At 51.3% G+C, this 17,974-nt stretch overlaps 1 protein-coding gene across 2 annotated transcripts in view; it reads left to right on the forward strand.

Moving 5' to 3' along the window:
• The window catches only part of NPDC1 (neural proliferation, differentiation and control 1), a 148,952-nt gene that overhangs the window by 15,279 nt on the left and 115,699 nt on the right, over positions 1-17,974 (forward strand). Inside the window, exon 1 of one of the 2 annotated variants that reach the window (XM_037879931.2) lies at positions 7,862-8,177. The exons of the other annotated variant lie outside the window; for it this stretch is intronic. Coding sequence (XP_037735859.1) covers positions 8,081-8,177 — 97 coding nt within the window. The 5' untranslated portion in view covers positions 7,862-8,080. Of the gene's footprint in view, positions 1-7,861; positions 8,178-17,974 lie in introns of those variants that run through there. 2 annotated transcript variants of the gene reach the window in all.

Raw genomic sequence — 17,974 nt, forward strand, 5'->3', positions numbered from 1 at the left:
ATACAGTGCTATAAAATCCCTCCTGGCCAGCGGCAACATCCTGTGACCTGTAAAGGGTTAAGAAGTTCAGCTAACCTAGCTGGCACCTGACCAAAAGGACCAATAAGGGAACAAGATATTTTCAAATCTTGGGCGGGGAAAGGCTTTTATTTTGTGCTCTTTGTTTACGTGTTTGTTCTCTCTTGGGACTGAGAGGCCAGACAAAAATCCATCTTCTCCAACCCATCCTAATCCAAGTCTCCAATATTGCAACCAGTAGAGGTAAGCCAGGCAAGGCGGATTAGTTTATCTTTTGTTTTATGTGAATTTTCCCTGTGTTAAGAGGGAGGTTTATTCCTGTTTTCTGTAACTTTAAGGTTTTGCCCAGAGAGGGATCCTCTGTGTTTTGAATCTGAATACCCTGTAAGGTATTTTCCATCTTGATTTTACAGAGGTGATTCTTTTACCTTTTCTTTAATTAAATTTCTTATTTTAAGAATCTGATTGATTTTTCATTGTTCTTAAGATCCAAGGGTTTGGGACTGTGTTCACCTATACAAATTGGTGAGGATTTTTATCAAGCCTTCCCCAGGAAACGGGGTGTAGGGCTTGGGGGGATATTTTGGGGGAAGACGTCTCCAAGTGGGCTTTTTCCCTGTTCTTTCTTTAAACGCTTGGTGGTGGCAGCATACGGTTCAAGGACAAGGCAAAGTTTGTACTTGGGGAAGTTTTTAACCTAAGCTGGTAAGAATAAGCTTAGGGGTCTTTCATGCAGGTCCCCACATCTGTACCCTAGAGTTCAGAGTGGGGAAGGAGCCCTGACACCCCCGCAGAGGGTCCTGTCCCCTCAACTCCCAACCTGGGCCCAGGACTTCTGGGTCAGCAATGCCCATCACCCCCAACTGCCCACTACATCCTCTAGTGCCGCAGTTGGCCAGCCCCAGATCAGCTGGGGCATCAGAGCCTTGCCCCCGCCCCCAACTGCTCCCAACCCCCTGGCTGGCCCTCAGGCATCTGGGTGGTAGGATCCAGCCCCCCATTCCACCCCTCCCCACCCACTGGCTGGCACCAGGGCAACTGGGGCAGCAGTGCTTGGCCCCTCCTGCTTCCTCGACACCCACAGCCCACCTTAGGGCACAAGGGCTATGGCGTCTGCTCCCTGTCTGGCCCCAGGGTACTCAGTGTGGTGGCACCCAGCCTTCCCACTCCCCCCAACACCCACAGCCAGCCCCAGGGCACCTGAGGCTGTTATGCCCATCCCACTCACCCACCCCTAGTCTGACCCTGGGCAGAACTTGGCCACACACTGCTCCCCCCTACCCCACACCTACTGATTATCACCAACACCCAGGTGGCCTGCAGGCACTTGGGGCAGCAGCCCCTGGCTCCCCATTCCTCTCACTCCCATCCCCTAGGACAGGACCCAGATCACCCTGACAGGCAGCTCACAGCCCCCTGCCCATCCCCCCAAACCAGCCACAGGACCCCAGCAAGGCAGAGCCTTGTACTGCCTACATACCCCTCCTCCTGGCCCACACCCCTGGCCAGCCACAGGACAGCTACCAAGATGGCACCTGGCTCTGAACCCACTGTCCCCTCCTCCTCCTGCACCACACCTCCAGCTGGCTACAGGAGGTCTGGTGAGGTGATGCCCTGCACCCTCTAGCCCCAGGGCTCCCAGGTGTTGGAGCTCTCTCCAAGCCAGCCAGCCCTAGGGCACCGGGGGTGGCAGTGCCCCACCCTCCTGCCTCTTGACACCATTGCCCACCCCAGGGCACCCAGGATCAAAGTTACTTGACTCTGTCCCCTAGTTACTGCCTTTCAGATAAGAGACAGAGCTGTGCCAGAGGTGACAGCGCGTGGCCAGGAGGTGGCACAGTTACTCTGTGGAAAGGCAGCACTGATTCACTGCTGCAGCTGACCCACGAAGCCTGGCTCTTGCAAGGGGGAGCGGTTTAGGGCTATTTACATGGGTCTTACACTGACCCAGCACTGGAGGAATTCTCCCCAGATCTTTTGCAGTTCATTTATAGCCCCATAGGTCACCAGAGCGGTGTTTAGAGGCAGGAATGGAGACCAGGCTCCTGCTGTCTGTTTTTCTCTCCCAGCTCAGATTGCAGGTTTGACTGTGGTGGCTACACAGGAAAAGCATCTCTAGTTCTCCAGACCAGGGTCTTGGGGTCGGGTGGGGATGAGTGTATGTAAGAGAAACCTAGCTCATTAATTTAGTTATAATAAACATTGCAATGGAATTGTAGTTTTGTCCCATATGTACGAAAGGTCCTTACAGTCACTTCTCTGGTTTCTAGTCCTTCAAGCCTGGTTAGGGTGACCAGACGTCCCATTGTTAAAGGGACAGTCCCATATTTAAGCCCTCCTGCATGTGTCCCTACGTTTTCTTAAAAATGGGCACATTGTCCTGTATTTTCTGTCTTCTCCCCCAGTACTGATGGGTCCTGCTGCTGGCCAGATCCCTTCTTGCCAGCTAGCCGCCTACCAGCAGTGAGTGGAAGGGTCCAGTGGCCGACAATGGGGGTGGCTGTGCAAGCCTGGTGGCGGGGCAAAGCTGCGGCACGGGGGGCCGGCCGCTCTCCCTGCTGGTCTGTCAGCGCAGCCCCCGGTGCGAGTCAGCTCTCGGCCAGCAGGGCCTCGCCCCCTGTCCCGTTTCCAGCAGGCGCTGGCTGCGCTCTGCAGTGGGTTGTGAGTGCGAGCAGGTGCCAGGCAGCGGCCGGCTACGTGTCGCCTTTACTGCCCACCTGTAGGCCCATTACGTGCTCCCCCTCTCGCTGTCTTTTCCCTGCTTTGCCCCTTCACCCCCACCAGCCCTGCTGTTCCTCCAAATACCTCCGGGCGGGGCGTGTCCCAGCCCCGTGCTGTGCGGAGAACCAGCCCCTGGTCGGAGCGCTCAGCTCACCAGCAGCCTGGCCGGCAGGTTCCTTCCTCCCCCCGCTGCCTCGGGCTGGGCCGGTGCCCTAGGAAAGCCCAAGACCCTCTGCCCCGGTGCACGGGCCAGGAGGAGCCAAGCCTGGCATGTGCCAAAGCCCCGGACAGCGCTGGCACGGGGAAGCCTCTCTGCCCCTCAGCTAAGCTCTGGAGTGGCGGGGGGCAGCGATTTCCAGCCTGTTCATGTCCTGACCCTGCAGGCTCTACTGCAGACCCCGGGCAGCAGCTTAGCACCCTCTTCACTCCCCACCCCCAAGCCCTGGGTCCTGCCCCCGGGGAGCGTGGGGCTGCTCCATCCCCTAGGCACCCTCCTCTGCTGAGCCACCTCTCTGGCCAGTTGGCTGAAGCCCCTGCAGTCAGGTTCCCTGGGCCCTGATGCATCCTTAGGGCTTAACCCCTTCCTGCCCGCACTGTTGCCGGGGGACAGGAGGCGGCTGGGCTGTCGGTGGCCAGCAGCAGCCTGCAGGTGTTAGCTGCCTTTCAACACTGTGTGGGCAGGAAGGGATAAGCTGCTTCCAGGCACAGGGATGTGTGTGTGTGCCGGGGGAAGAGATGAGCTCTGCAAAGACACAGGCCAGGTCACCCCTTCCCCTTCCCCTCCTCCCCTATGGCTGGAAGCAGCTCCCATCCCCTTCCTTCCGCACCGTGCAAAAGACTGCTGCTGGCCACATTCTGGTGTGAACCCTGGCAGAAATCTGGGGAGGGAGGGCATGCGACCCTGCATGCCCCCTGCCCATGTATTGCCTCAAGAAGACATGGCGCCAGGTACCAGGAGAGGTGGGTCCATCCCGGGGGCCAACCCAGAACTGGAGGGCGGAAAGTGCCGGGCAGGGAGGGTTGGGTCGGTCGGTCACCCCCCGCAGTGTGAGAGAGGTGTACGGGAGTGTGTGTGTGTCACCTCTCTCTGTGTGAACTCTAAAGTTTTAAAGATAAGAAGGTAAAAAAAAAGAATCCACTATGCAGGGTTTCTTTTTAACAGGGGCTCAGTCAACTTGATGTTAATTTGAATGTTTGTACTGCATCGGTCTGATTGGTTGCCGTTGAACTCGTTTGAAAACAAGTAATTTTACCAGGTGTCCCGTAGTCAGCATAGGGAAACATGGTCACCCTAAGCCTGGTGCAATTTTCCTTATCTACTTTTCTCATTGCCCCTGTTTTTAGTATCTGTTTCTGTAAATAGATTTGACCTTTTTATCTGTTTCACCTCCCTGATGGACAGGGCTTTATGCAGAACAGCAGCCGTGATACAGTAACTAATGTAAAAAAAACAGGAGGACTTGTGGCACCTTAGAGACTAACAAATTTATCTGAGCATAAGCTTTCGTGAGCTAACACCCACTTCATCGGATGCATGCAGTGGAAAATACAGTAGGAAGATATATATACACAGAGAATGTGAAACAATGGGCGTTGCCATACCCACTGTAATGAGAGTGATCAGTTAAGGTGGGCTATTATCAGCAGGAGGAAAAAAAGCCTTTTGTAATGATAATCAGGGTGGCCCATTTCCAACAGTTGACAAGAAGGTGTGAGTAACAGCAGGGGGGAAAATAAACATGGGGAAATAGTTTTACTTTGTGTAATGACTCATCAACTCCCAGTCTCTATTCAAGCGTAATTTAATGATGTCCAGTTTACATTGGCCAAACTGAACAGTCTCTACGTAAAAGGATAAGTTTCAATGTAGCAGCCATGTTAGTCTGTATTCACAAAAAGAATACATCCGATGCAGTGAGCTGTAGCTCACGAAAGCTTATGCTCAAATAAATGTGTTAGTCTCTAAGGTGCCACAAGTACTCCTTTTCTTTTTGCGAATACAGACTAACACGGCTGCTACTCTGAAACCTGTCAACCTCCCTGGTCACTCAATTACAGACCTAAAAGTCGCAATACTACAACAAAAACACTTCAAAAGCAGACTCCAACGAGAGACTGCTGAATTGGAATTAATTTGCAAACTGCAACAGTAATGCATCTCTGGAGATCTCCGTCATCAGTATAAATATCTCATCCTTTACTGAATCCTGCTAGGCTCTCAAAATGCTGTCTTACTGCAGTGAGTTCCACAGGCTCATTGTGCATTGTCCTGCACCTTTAATCTGTTTTAAATTTGAAGCCTGGGTTCAATATCCAGTTTTGATACTGACTTCTTGGGCAACTCACGGTCTCCCTCTGTGCCTCAGTTTCCCCACCTGTAAAATGGAAATAATGATATCCTCCTTTGTAAAGTGCTTTGAGATCTAGATATGAAAAACAATAAGAGCTAAATATTATTATTAGCCGATAAGCACAGCAGGCTGTCACTACTTGGGCTGACAGCCTTTCAACCATAGTGATCAGACACTCGTGCCCCCCACAGCTTCTCCCCCCTGCTTGCAACTAATTCCCCTTTCTAATTCCTGCCTTGGGCTGATGAAAGAGAGAGGGCCCTGAGTGCACACGCGCCAGGCAGAAGGAAAAACTTGAGAAGCCCAGCTCTCAATGCTGGGAAGGTACACCAGAGACCTCTGCCAGGAGGCCCTGAATCCCAGAAAGGGGGACAATGAGTCCGATCCTACTCGTATCTAGGGGGGTAAATCAGGAACAACGTCCCTCATGATAACAGAGTTACACTGGTGTATGCAAGACAATGAGAACAATGGGGCCCTGAGATTCCTTACTGAAGTGGCCAGAGAGCCTGATGCTAAGCCCTTGCCCACACACAGACACACTCCCTCTCTCCACTCTTCACCAGCGCACCTCAGTGGAGAACAGGCAACATTACCCAATGCACCAGGATCACAAGGAACCAGAACAGCATGCATTCAATTGTCAGCTCCTTGGGGCAGGGGCTTTCTTTTTGTTCTGTGTTTGTACAGCACCCAGCACAATGGGGTCCAGGCCTATGAGTGCTGCTCTGAGGCGGTACCGCAATAACACAAGAAAATAATAATTAATGTTATGAGCTGGGTGAAACTTTGTTATGAGTTAAAACCCCATTGAGATTGATAGGTGTGAATTCGCTCTTCAGTTAACATAACTATTAGCAAAGCCCTGACAAAAGTTGTGTGTGAACCCACCCAGGAGGTTTTGGCTGAGCTGTGTGTGTGTGTGCGTGCGTGCACACGTGACAGGAGAGAGAGAACACATAGAAACTGAAAACCGACAAGGATACAGACAGAGGCAGAGCCAAAAAGCGAGAAAGCAGCGCAGTCACTTGTGAGCACAGTGTGACCCTGGGAAAAGCTAGTGAGAGCTTTTAGGTCTGTTGGCTAAAGAGGCTCGGGGTTGTAAGCCAAGAAACTGATGCTTTTTTCTTGGTTCCTCCTGCTTTCTGAGAAGCAGGACTTGGTACGCTGCTCATAAAATAAACAAGATTGCATCCAAGAAAATACCAGACTCCATCAATTTCTGCTTCCAGCTGGAACATCCCCAGAGCCCGGAAATTTGACTAGTCACTTGGGTCGAAAAGGGGTAATGTTAATTACAGTAATTTAACCTTTCTGGTGCAGGTTATTTTTTAATAATGCTGCCCCTGGCACCTGCCCAGTTCTTCTGACCCTTCCCCACTGGGCTGGGGATGGATGGAAGCAGGAGTCCAGCACGTTGTGGTCCCCTAGGAGTAGAGAGGGGTCAAGTAGCTAGCACAGCACAGTCCCCTGGCCACAGGCAGCTGAAGAAGGCAGTGTCCTAAGGAAGCAGAGATCTAGAGATAGGGGGCTGATCTCAGGGCAGTAATGAGTTGTGGGGCAGGTTCCCAGTGGAGCAGAGAGCCAGGGGATGATCCCAAGGCAGTAAAGAGTTGGGAGAAGGGGGAAGGTGCCCTAGGGCACCAGATCCAAGGGGTGGTCCCAGGCATCATTCAGTTGGAGCTAGGTCCCCAGCGTCCCAGGAGAGCAGAGAGCCAGGGAGGGAATCCCAACGCAGTAATGAACTGGGGGCTGTCCCCAGTGCCCTACGGGAGCAGAGAGTTAGGAGGTGTGATCCCGGGGCAGCAGTGAGTCGGGGGGCAGGTCCCCAGTGTCCTGGGGCAGCAGCTCAGGGGGTGATCCCGGGGCAGCAGTGAGGCGGGGGGCAGGCCCCCAGTGTCCTGGGGCAGCAGCTCAGGGGGTGATCCGGGGACAGCAGTGAGGTGGGGGGCAGGCCCCCAGTGTCCTGGGGCAGCAGCGAGGCGGGGGGCAGGCCCCCAGTGTCGTGGGGCAGCAGCTCCGGGGGGTGATCCCGGGGCAGCAGGGAGTCGGGGGGCAGGTCCCCAGTGTCCTAGGGCAGCAGTTCAGGGGTGATCCCGGGGCAGCAGTGAGTCGGGGGGCAGGTTCCCAGTGTCCTAGGGCAGCAGTTCAGGGGGTGATCCCGGGGCAGCAGTGAGTCGGGGGGCAGGCCCCCGGTGTCCTAGGGCAGCAGTTCAGGGGGTGATCCCGGGGCAGCAGTGAGGCGGGGGGCAGGCCCCAGTGTCCTGGGGCAGCAGCTCAGGGGGTGATCCGGGGGCAGCAGTGAGGTGGGGGGCAGGCCCCCAGTGTCCTGGGGCAGCAGCGAGGCGGGGGGCAGGCCCCCAGTGTCGTGGGGCAGCAGCTCCGGGGGGGGATCCCGGGGCAGCAGTGAGTCGGGGGGCAGGCCCCCAGTGTCCTAGGGCAGCAGTTCAGGGGGTGATCCCGGGGCAGCAGTGAGGCGGGGGGCAGGCCCCCAGTGTCGCGGGGCAGCAGCTCCGGGGGGTGATCCCGGGGCAGCAGCGAGGCGGGGGGCAGGCCCCCAGTGTCCTGGGGCAGCAGCGAGGCGGGGGGCAGGCCCCCAGTGTCGTGGGGCAGCAGCTCCGGGGGGTGATCCCGGGGCAGCAGCGAGGTGGAGCCGGGGTGGGCAGGGCAGGAATGAGCTGGGGCACTGGGGGCAGGTTCCCAGCGCAGCCCCCCTGCCCCGGGGCCGCCGCGGGCCCGCACCTGTTCCCGTCCCCCGCCCTGCAGCGCGCCCCGGTGGCCAGCGCGGTGGGTGGGTCCGGTTCTGCCGGCCCCGGGGCGCGCATGCCGGGCCCGGCGCTGTGCGGGCGGTGCCGGGATTGGCCCGCCCCCGCTCCGGCTCCCCGCCCGGCGCACGGACTCCTCGCAGCTCCGGCGGTGGCCCCCGCGCTCCCTCCCGCCCCCGCGCCCGGCCGGACCCCGCTGCAATGAGTCCCCGGCGCTGCTGAAGGATGGTGGCGGCCCGCAGAGCGCCTGCCCCCCGGCTCGGAGCCCTCCTCCTCCCCGGGATCGTCCTCGGAGCCTGCCTGCTGCGGCCCGGCAAACCAGGTGAGGGGCCGGGCGGGGAGAGCCCGGCTCCGCCGCGCCAGCAGCTGGGGTGGGGTGCGGGGTACGCGGCTCCCTGCGGGGCGCGGTCTGTGGGAGACGCTGCGGGGCACTGGGGGTGCAGCGTGTTCCTGCGGGGGGGCGTTGGGCTGAGTGGATGGGGAGGCTGCAGGGAGTGGGGCTGGGCGGCGCATCCTGGTGCGGCCGGACACAGGGTTTGCGGAGTCCCGTGGGCCGCGCAGGGCGCTGGCTGTGGGAGCTTTTCCTTGAGCTCCCTTCACGTCGGAGAGTCTGAGGGGGGCCGCGAGGTGAGCCCCCGTCTCGCCCCCCGTGGGCGCAGGCTCCCGTCCCCGGGAAGGACCGGCTGGCTGGTAAACACAGGGCGGTGCTGGCTCAGCCACCTCCTCCTCGGCTGAGGGCAGGGGACGAGGGGGTTGGGGGCTGCGGTGCTTTTCGACCTCAGGAGACTGCACTGAAGCCCAGCAGGAACCGGGCTATTGTCTTAACTCAGCCCTGCGCCCCACTCTCAGCTGCACAGTGTCACAAGAGCCTTACCCAGAAGCAGAGGAGGGCTGAAGAGAGTCTCAGAGCTGCCCGCTCCTGTTCAGGACAGAAGGGTCCCTCTCAGTGGGATGTCCCTCCCCATGGGGACTCACAGAAGAGCAACAGTGCCTGGGAAGGGGAGGGTGGAATGAGGGCTAGGAACCCAAAGCCCTGTGGTTCCCAGGGTCGTTTTATTTGTAAACCTCCTTGTAGCAGTGGGAATCGCTCCCCACTCCAATGGCTCCTGACCAGTAATGCGCCAGCACTGGTCAAAAAATGCCCGTGTCTGGAAGATGTGTGACCCCTTTGCCTATAGGAGGATAGCTGAGAAATAGGATGGTGACCAAGTCTTGGGTTTAGCTATTTCCTTCTCTAAAATCTTAAATGACATGGTTCGTAACGATCTAAACCAATCTGAAAATAAACCTTCCCAAGCCTTGTGGTCAGCCCCTAGCGTAGAGGAGAGGGGCTGGTGCTTACACAGCTGGAATGTAGTGCGGCAGTGAACCTAGCTACTTCAGTCTCTCTGTGTGTGTGGATCTATTCGGAGAACCAGGAAATCTCATGACGATACAGATGTTTGCATAGCTGTGTGTGACCAGGAAGAGATGGCTCTTAATGTCCAGTATAAAGAATTTTTAAGTTACTATAAAACACAAGCAGTGTGAATTTTAATATGAATAGTTAAGGGCTTCTGAATGTTTGACCAGTGTCTGTCCATGAGCCTCCCTGAGAGGACCAGCCAGCATGTTGTTGACCAGACCAAAACTTCAGATCTGTAATAAGACTTCAGATTTAACCAGAATGACATAATATTGGTAGCCTCCACACGGCTCTCAGGGGAACAGAAGGCCAATATTTCCCTCTGCAAGTTAACTAAAAACTTGTGAATTTACCAGTATAAACTTCTTAAAAATCAGGTTAGTTTACACAGGAAAACCGGTCTGTCCATTCCTGAGACAGGGGACTTTGTGTGTGTAAGGTGTTCAGGGCAGAATTTGGGTTTGTACAAAAGTTTTTGTGTCAGTGGTGTCTGTCCTCTCCAGTGCAGCATATGGATCTGCTTCTGACATCCTTAAGTTGAATAGTACCTGACTCTATGAGTTGTGGACTAAGGTACTATCCAGCATGAAGAAGGGTGGCAGAATCTGACCCTTTAGGGGTATGTCTACACAGCCCATGGCAGGAGCCTCCCCTCTTGGCTCTCTGGACTCAGGTTAGCTTGTGCTAGAGCTCTAAAAATAGCGCTTCGGAGTTGTGGCTCAGGCTGGAACTCGGTCTCTTGAAGCCTACGGAGAGGGACTTCAAAGCTCCGTCCACACAGCTATTTGTAGAGCTCCAGCCCAAGTCCATCAGCCTGGGCTGGGAGGCTCGCTGCTGTGGCTGGGTAGATGTACGCTTAGGGTATGTCTACACTGCAGTTAGACACCTGTGGTGGGCCTGCACCAGCTGACTCAGGCTCGCAGGGCTCAGGCCATAGGGCTGTTTAATTGCAGTGTAGATGTTCCAGCTCAGGCTGCTTTCTTCCTTTCTCCGCCGCTTTTCTTATTGCGCAGAGGCCAGGACAGCGCCTAATGGTGCATGGTGCTCTGGTCATTGTGAAGTGGGCTAATATAGCAATGGAATGGCTAGTGACTTTCCCTGTGGGTTTGATCCTATATATTTATTCTCACATGCTGGATCTTACTCCTTCCTAGAATCCCAATGACTAAAATGGGATTCCTCAATGGAGGAATTGTCCATGCGTGCAGGATCAGACCCTGCAACCCTCCATTTAACCTTTGAATGAGTAGAAGGTGACTTATGCAGGGGGAGAATAAATACATAGTAATCGTGTCCAAGTTACTTCTTACAGGCTTTGTAAGCCATGCCTTTGATAATTTAATAAAAATAAGAGTTCTCCGTTAGTAATGTGTTCAGATAGTCAGGAGTCACTGGCAATTAGTGCTATTTGCTGTAAATCTTTACACTTGGGTGGTTCTGTTTGCTGAAATATTACAAGATGCTTGTACCCGTGAATCTATTTTCAGACTAGTGGGAGAGTATTCATCCTGCTCTGGGTCAGGTTCTTGTTTCTGTATCAGAGCTGGGAGGAGCCTGACAAGCATAGCTTTGTTTAAAAAGTAGAGCTATTTTAACAATGAGCTAACAGTCTTGCTGAACTGTGGCAGCCCAAGCACCAAAATTGCTCATCCACCCTGTGTTATGATGACTGATCAAGAACAAAATATGTACTAAAAAAAAAAACAAAACTACTCACTGAAATTCCTCACGTTGAGAGAGTAGAATTGTCAGCTACAATGGTTAAAAGAGGTTTCCCCTATTTTCCTCTTAAAGAAATTAAGTGGACTTTTTGCCCATCATAGTAACCTCTGCTGTCTTCTTTCAGCAGTGACAAGTTTGGTGAAGGAGCTTGTTTTGTAGGATTTGAAGTTCATGTGTGTGCTGTGGTCATTTGAAAACTGATTGGCTGATTTCTAGGCTGTGGCACAGAGCATAGAAATAGAATAAAAACTAGAGAGTTGCAGAGCCTTGGCTCTGAATTTCAGAGTGTATTAATGCACAGACACCGTTAATGCACATACACCAGTCCTGTGAGAGCCACTTCAGTTCCAAGAGTTCATGTATTTGGACTGTGGAAGTGCTGATTTCTGGGGCTTCAGTAGGTTGCTCTTCAGTCACATGCCAAACCTGTACACGGTGTTTGTAATTTCTGGCTAATATTGACGACGGAAAGTCAACAAAAAGGCAGTGTCCTTGGTTTATGAGAGAAAGATTTTTACAGTGGAATCAGTGCTGGCGTTCGGGGGTAGCAAGCAGAGCAATTGCCCGGGGCCTCACGCAGAGGCAATGCGTGTGGGGGGACATGCAGGGTCATGTGCCCCCGCAGATTTGCTGCTTGGTTTGTACTGGCACGCTCACACAGATGGAGCATGCTCAATTATACTGCTGAAGCCAGATGCCCTCCCTCTGCCCCTTCCCCACTATTGGCAGTCATCTCTGGCCCCACGCCACAGGGGCCCCGCAAAGCTAAGTTATGTGTGGCGGGGCTCGGGCTTTTTGGCTTCAGCACGGGTGGGGGGCCCGCTCCTTAGTTACTGCCCTGGGCCCCAGTAAGTCTAATGCTGGCCCTGAGTGAAATGTAAGCAGTTTCTGTCTCATTATCAGTAGAAAGTACATAAAAAGCTTTCTTCTTATCCAGGGAGTGCCCACTGACATTTCACAGTGCCAGTGTGCTCCTGTAGGATCTTCAATACTGTGTCTTAGGTGACCCATAATTGTCCTGTCTAGTTGTTCTGTGCTGGAGGGATGGGCACTATCAGGCAGAGATGTGAGGGGAGGCAGCGGTGGTATAGTTAAGTGTGGGTGGATGGAGAGTGATGGGTTGGTGAAGGATAGGGTTGGGTCTTCAGATTTTCATCGTGTCCAGGGATGATCCTTCTCAGCTGAGTTTGGAAAACTCAGAAGCCCCGATTTTTAAAGGTATTTAGGTGTTGCTGTGCACAGCTCGCAATGCCTATGTCTCATTTTCAAAAGTGACTTAGGCTCCTAAGTGCCTAAATCCCATCAACTATCAATGGAATTTTGGCTTCTAAGAGCAATACTCCCTTTAAAAATGTGATATTTAGGCTCCTAAATCAGTTAGGTGTTGCAACACTGAGTGCAGCAGTGCCTAAATAATTTTAAAAATCTAGCCCTAACTCTACCAGCCAAAGGATGATATGAAAAATTGGAGGGGAATGGGAGAGAGAATGCTGGAGAATACATCATCTCCAGTGTCTTGGCTGCTATCCATAGCTTTCTCCCAGTAGCAGATGTAATTCCAGTCTGTTTCTCTGTAGCCCACAGGTTTTGGACTAGCAGTATTGAAACTGACCAGCGTTTGGTCAGTTTCAGTCTGGGGTGGGGGAGTGTCTGCTCAGGTGCTCTCTAAGTTAAGATGTAGTGTTTTCAAAAAACCTCATGAATAGATTATCAATGGACAGTAAAATTCAGAGGGTTAGTGTGCAGCCTTATCAGAGCAGCAGCAGAAAACGAGGATTAAACGGAAACCTGTTCCTTCAAAACTGACACCTGAGGCCTGGTTATTTTACCAATTACTGAGCTTCTGCAGAACACCAAACATTGAACTTCTTTCTAATAGCGCACAACAGCGTGGAGGGACTTGTCTTCCAAATGACAAAGGAACACAGTAATCTGCTTGTGGCACCTTAGAGACTAACCAATTTATTTGAGCATAAGCTTTCGTGAGCTACAGCTCACTTCATCGTATGCATCCGATGAAGTGAGCTGTAGCTCACAAAAGCTTATGCTCGAATAAATTGGTTAGTCTCTAAGGTGCCACAAGTACTCCTTTTCTTTTGCAAATACAGACTAACACGGCTGTTACTCTGAAAGTAATCTGCTATCCTTCACTTTCCTTGGAGATGGTTTTTTAGGGATTTGATTAGCACAAACCATGAACAAATGCCAGTGTTGTAGGGTTGATTAATTTCAGGTACTTCTGCATAAATCCCCTCCCCCAAGATGATTTAAAACAACTTAACTTCTAAGCTACCACTGGGAGCAGCACTCTCAATCTGACATTTCATTCTTGGGTGGGGTTTCAGGTAACAGGTGCCTCCCATGTTTGCTTTAGGGCATGGCTGGCTGGCTGGCTGCCTGCGGTATCCAGATTAGTTCTGTAATAGGTGCGACACGTAAATGTGCATGGGATGGGGGATGCAGTCAGAACTAAATGGGAACTGAATCCTGCTGCTATGCTTCCAGATGTGCTGGGGAGGGAAATGATGCCTGTTTTGGGACAGAGAGTGGTTTCCCGCAGTGATTTGGTTCACTCAATGCAACGTTCATGAGGGTGAATGGAGGGGAGTTTAATGTTTTAGGGGCCAGATCAATCTGTGTTTGGGCTGTTTTCCAGTAATGCTTTCGGTTCTAAAATTCCAACCATCCCGTGGGAAGAGAGGGTCCTGTTGACAGGAAATCGGTGTTACTCAATGGAATGCATGTTGCGGTTCAGGGGAATATGGAAGACCCAGGATTGTATTTGCATAGTTTGCTGGACTGTTCCTGTAAAGACACCCTGACTGACGTACAAGAACCTCTCCCTGATGTTAAAGCACCAGAGAAAGGGAAAAAAGGCCTGGCCTTTATCTTGCTGTAATCTGCCCTCTTGTATCAGGCGTGTCACTTGTGTGTGTAGTGGGGGTGAGCCATGCCATCTGAGCCATGCCCTCTGCCTCCTGGGATGTGCTACCCTGATTCAGGAAAGTGGCTTACTAGCCTGTGATGTGGGAACTCTTCTGTGTGGGAGGGGAGAGTTGAGCATTTTAAGGAGGGAAGTCTTACAATAAACATGTCTTCCCATTTTTAGACTCTGGTTTCTGTTTTTCTGCTTTAATTTTCTTGGTACCTTAATTGCAAGGGGCAAAGATGCTAATGCCAGTTTTTCCCCACCTTGATGCCTGGGGGGTGACGGTAAGGTTCTGTCGCTGAGGAGGCATGGGGAAGACTGGCCTTATGTTTAATGGACCACGCTGGGACTCAGGAGATCTGGGCTCAAGTTTCTGGCTCTGACTCCCTGTGTGATCTGGGCAAGTCACATCTATGTGCCTCAGTGATCTGTAAAATGGGGATAATATTCCTTCCTTTAGATTGAAAGTACTTTGAGGCCAGGATTGTTCCTCTCCCCTCCTCCACCTCACGGGGGGTTTGAGGATAAATACATTAAAGATTGTGAGATGCCCAGATACTGCGGTGCTGGGGGCCATCTAAGTGCCTATGATAACTAGTGAGAAGAGCCTTGGGACTGGTTGTCCTCCCCAGTGACAGGGTTGTGCATGCGACAAAGCTGGTGGCTGTTGTCAGCGGGAACTTATGATGGGAGCCCTGGTTGTGTCTGGCTATTGGGGTGAGAGCTCAGAGTGGGTGCCTGGGAGTGGGGAGACTGAAAACCCGAGACGCCCTTCTTAGTGGAGAACACTGTGGTGAACTTCCAACCCCCAGTAATAGGAAATTGAAATAGAAATTTGAAACTGTAGCCTCAGCCAGCCACTTACTGGGGTGAGCTGAAAGGGAGGAATATATTAAGATTTGTGCTCCTTTTTTGGCTGTGTTCTGTCTGACATGTTTATTTCTTGAAAGAGGCTTTTATCCTGTTTACATGACAAATTCAGATGTTGCCTGACCTGTTTTCCTGGAACCATTCCATGGAGCACAGGTAAGGTCATGGCATCAGACATCCTGCAGGGATAACTTGATTGACAGGGGAAGAGACTTTTTTAGACTGTTTTTGTTGTTGGTAACATCTATTGAACTTAAATGCCTGAGAAACAGTTAGAGAATCTGAAGATTTGAAACCTTGTCCCTTCTACCATGGTTGGGGGTTCACAATCCACACCCGGCCAGCTAGTAAGTCATTCAGCAAAACCAGACTTGGCATTGCTGGGCTTTTTAAAGTAAAAAACAAGCAAAAAAAGGGGGAAAAAAAACTTGCAGTCCTCTTTTAAAGGGGAAGAGGACCTTGGATTAATACTGACAATCAGAAGTGTTAAAAGTCAAAGTTTGTAGCTCTGTGGAGTTCTAATAGGTTAAAAGACTTGTGGTAAATAAGGCTGAAATGAATTGCTCCTCTTTTTGCCATATAGAGAGCGCTTCACTGCTCATTCCACAGTTCGTCAGTCTAGGTGCGTTCACAATTACCCTGCTAGGCAATAAAGTGATTTTCAGAAAATAATTCACTGTGACTTTTTTCTTGTCTTTATTGATTTAGGCTTCGGAGATACAGCCCAAAAGAGTACATCTGTAGAAAATCACCACACATGTTATTGATACAGCAATGTCATATGTTCAGAATCTTAAGCCTTCAACAAATCACAGAGAGAACATTCAAACTAATGTTTTTTGGCAAAGCAGACTGAATAGACAGGACATGAGGAGGGAATTTTTTTGCTTTGAAGAGACACGTTTCAAACCGGAACGAAGAGCCTCTTTGTTAAAATGCAGCCCTAGCCACCATGTAAAAATTGTTATAAAAATTAGACACTTCATTTAAGATAGCCATGTTTAATCTAATGCACTGTTGGAAACTTCATGTGGAATGTCGAGGGGGTGATGAGGCTGTGTTCCAGTGACAGGTACAATCCAGTTGTCAGCAGCCTGTATGCCATTGAGATGGTAACTACATACCCAGCTGCCCAAGACAAGCCTCTGGGGCTGGCGGAGAGGTGTGACTTGCAAGATGAGCAAACGTGAGCGAGAACTGATCTGAGCACCGAATGCCTGTGTGTAGGGGGGCTGCTCTTCCAATGACTCCTTTACATCCAAGAAGCAGTGCATAGAGGAGAAACTCCAGTCAAACTCTGTTAGGATGGAGTCAAAAGAGCTGGGTTTCTCCATGCTTTTCATTGCTTTTTAGTCTGCATGGTAAGTTGATCCTGAGCTAGGACTGTGAAATTGGAGTGATTTGAGAATGGCTCTTAAGAGAGCTGCAGGGATCACACAGACAGGCAGGCTCCAAGGTATAATTATTGCCAGCTATAATTCATGGTTAACCCTGTGCTGCTCGTGCCATTCTGGCTACAGTCCATCGAGTTCCCTGGTGGAGGAAGGGAGTAAGTGGACATATGTACAACTTAACTCTTCATTCCTTCTCATAGGTTATCTTGGAGACACGACACCTTGTAACTAGTACAGCACTGAACCGCAACAGGCTAATGGCCCGGGCTGTGGGCTAATGGTACAGGTCGCGGGACTAGCCTAGCAACGAGGTCACTGGACTGCGAGTCAGGAGAGACCTGGGTTCTGTTCCTGGCTTGGCCTCTGACCACTGGTGTGCCTTGGCCAGGTCATTTCCCCTCTCTGTGCCTCGGTTTCACTTCTTACCCTATATCTGTCTAGTGTGTTCAGATAGAAGGAGCAAGTCCCTGCCCCAAAGAGCTTACAATACGCTTGTACAGAGTTTGCTGTTTACATTTTTTAGGTAATTTTATTTGTGCTTATTAAGGCAAAATTACAATAAAATGTTAACGTTCTACATAGGACATAATCTGATTCTGGTTGAGTAAATGTTCAAAGAACCTGCCTAAAAATTCTGGTTTGCTGGCAAGGGAGCCCACCTCCTCTGAGCACACTGAGCACATTTCTAAATACCTGTCCTTTTTTTTGGAGCTTCTCTTGTGTACATACTTGGTGTGAAAGATTTCCCTTTACAAGGACAGTCCATATTTTACTATACCACAATTCCATAGGAAGGGAAAGTCACCTCTTTCTATTAATGTGCAATACAGCGTCTTGCTGCTAACAATAAAAAAAATTAATTTGTCGTTCTGCTTAAAATCTAGATCCTTTACTGGAGCATTAAGGAAGGGGATCAAAAGTCAGGGGCACATTTATTTCCCCCCTGCCCCCGATTAATGGGGAAAATATCTGAAAGCAAAGGAGCTCCCAAGTCAACCCTTCCTCCCCATCATCTTCATTTTCAGCCAGTGGGAGTAAAACGCTGTCCCTTATAATATTGGCTTGTTGTTTCACTGTAACAGGAAGGAAAGTGCTGCAGAGAATGAAATGTCTGCTTTAAAACCGTTTAATGAACGGGTTGAGATCCAGCTGCCACCTATTCTGCAGTCTCCTACTTGCATTCCGCTCTCTGTGATCCACTTCCAATCTTTGCGCTGCAATTGTCAGCATCCTTCCCCACTGCTCAGTCTCCCCCTTCAAGTGCTGTATGAAAGGGTTCGCTGACTCCAATCTCTGCAAAACCATCTCTGGTAAAGGGCCGTCACTCTTTATAGCCCTGGCGTAGGAAATGGAGTTTGAATGGGTTTAATTTAGCTGATTTCCATTTCCCTGGTGCTCTGGGATGCTTTTTGCATATTATCCAGAGCTTCAAATTATGCGCTGAATTGTGCTCTGTATCCCTAATACTTACTAGCACCAAGTGGACGACTTAGTCTGAGGGGAACTTTGCATCTCACTCTTTTAACATAATATGGGTATTTTTAAATCTCCACCTCTCCATGGAAACACCCTAAACCCCTGTATGTCTGCTCCATCCCGGTTACTGCAGACAGATCTTAGTCTCCCTCCTGAGGTGGCTGCTCTCGTTGCTATTTAGAGGCAGAAAATGGAGAGGCAGCAATTAGAGTCTACTCTCGTTTGTAAGGCAGCTATGTGTCTATATCGTTATTGCAGGGAGAAGCCTTTCAAAATATAGTGCTGGAACCAGCCCCTTCTGTGGCAGACTTATAGAGCGTAGT

Source organism: Chelonia mydas, chromosome 16 (genome assembly GCF_015237465.2).
Source record: "Chelonia mydas isolate rCheMyd1 chromosome 16, rCheMyd1.pri.v2, whole genome shotgun sequence".
Taxonomy (NCBI): domain Eukaryota; kingdom Metazoa; phylum Chordata; order Testudines; family Cheloniidae; genus Chelonia; species Chelonia mydas.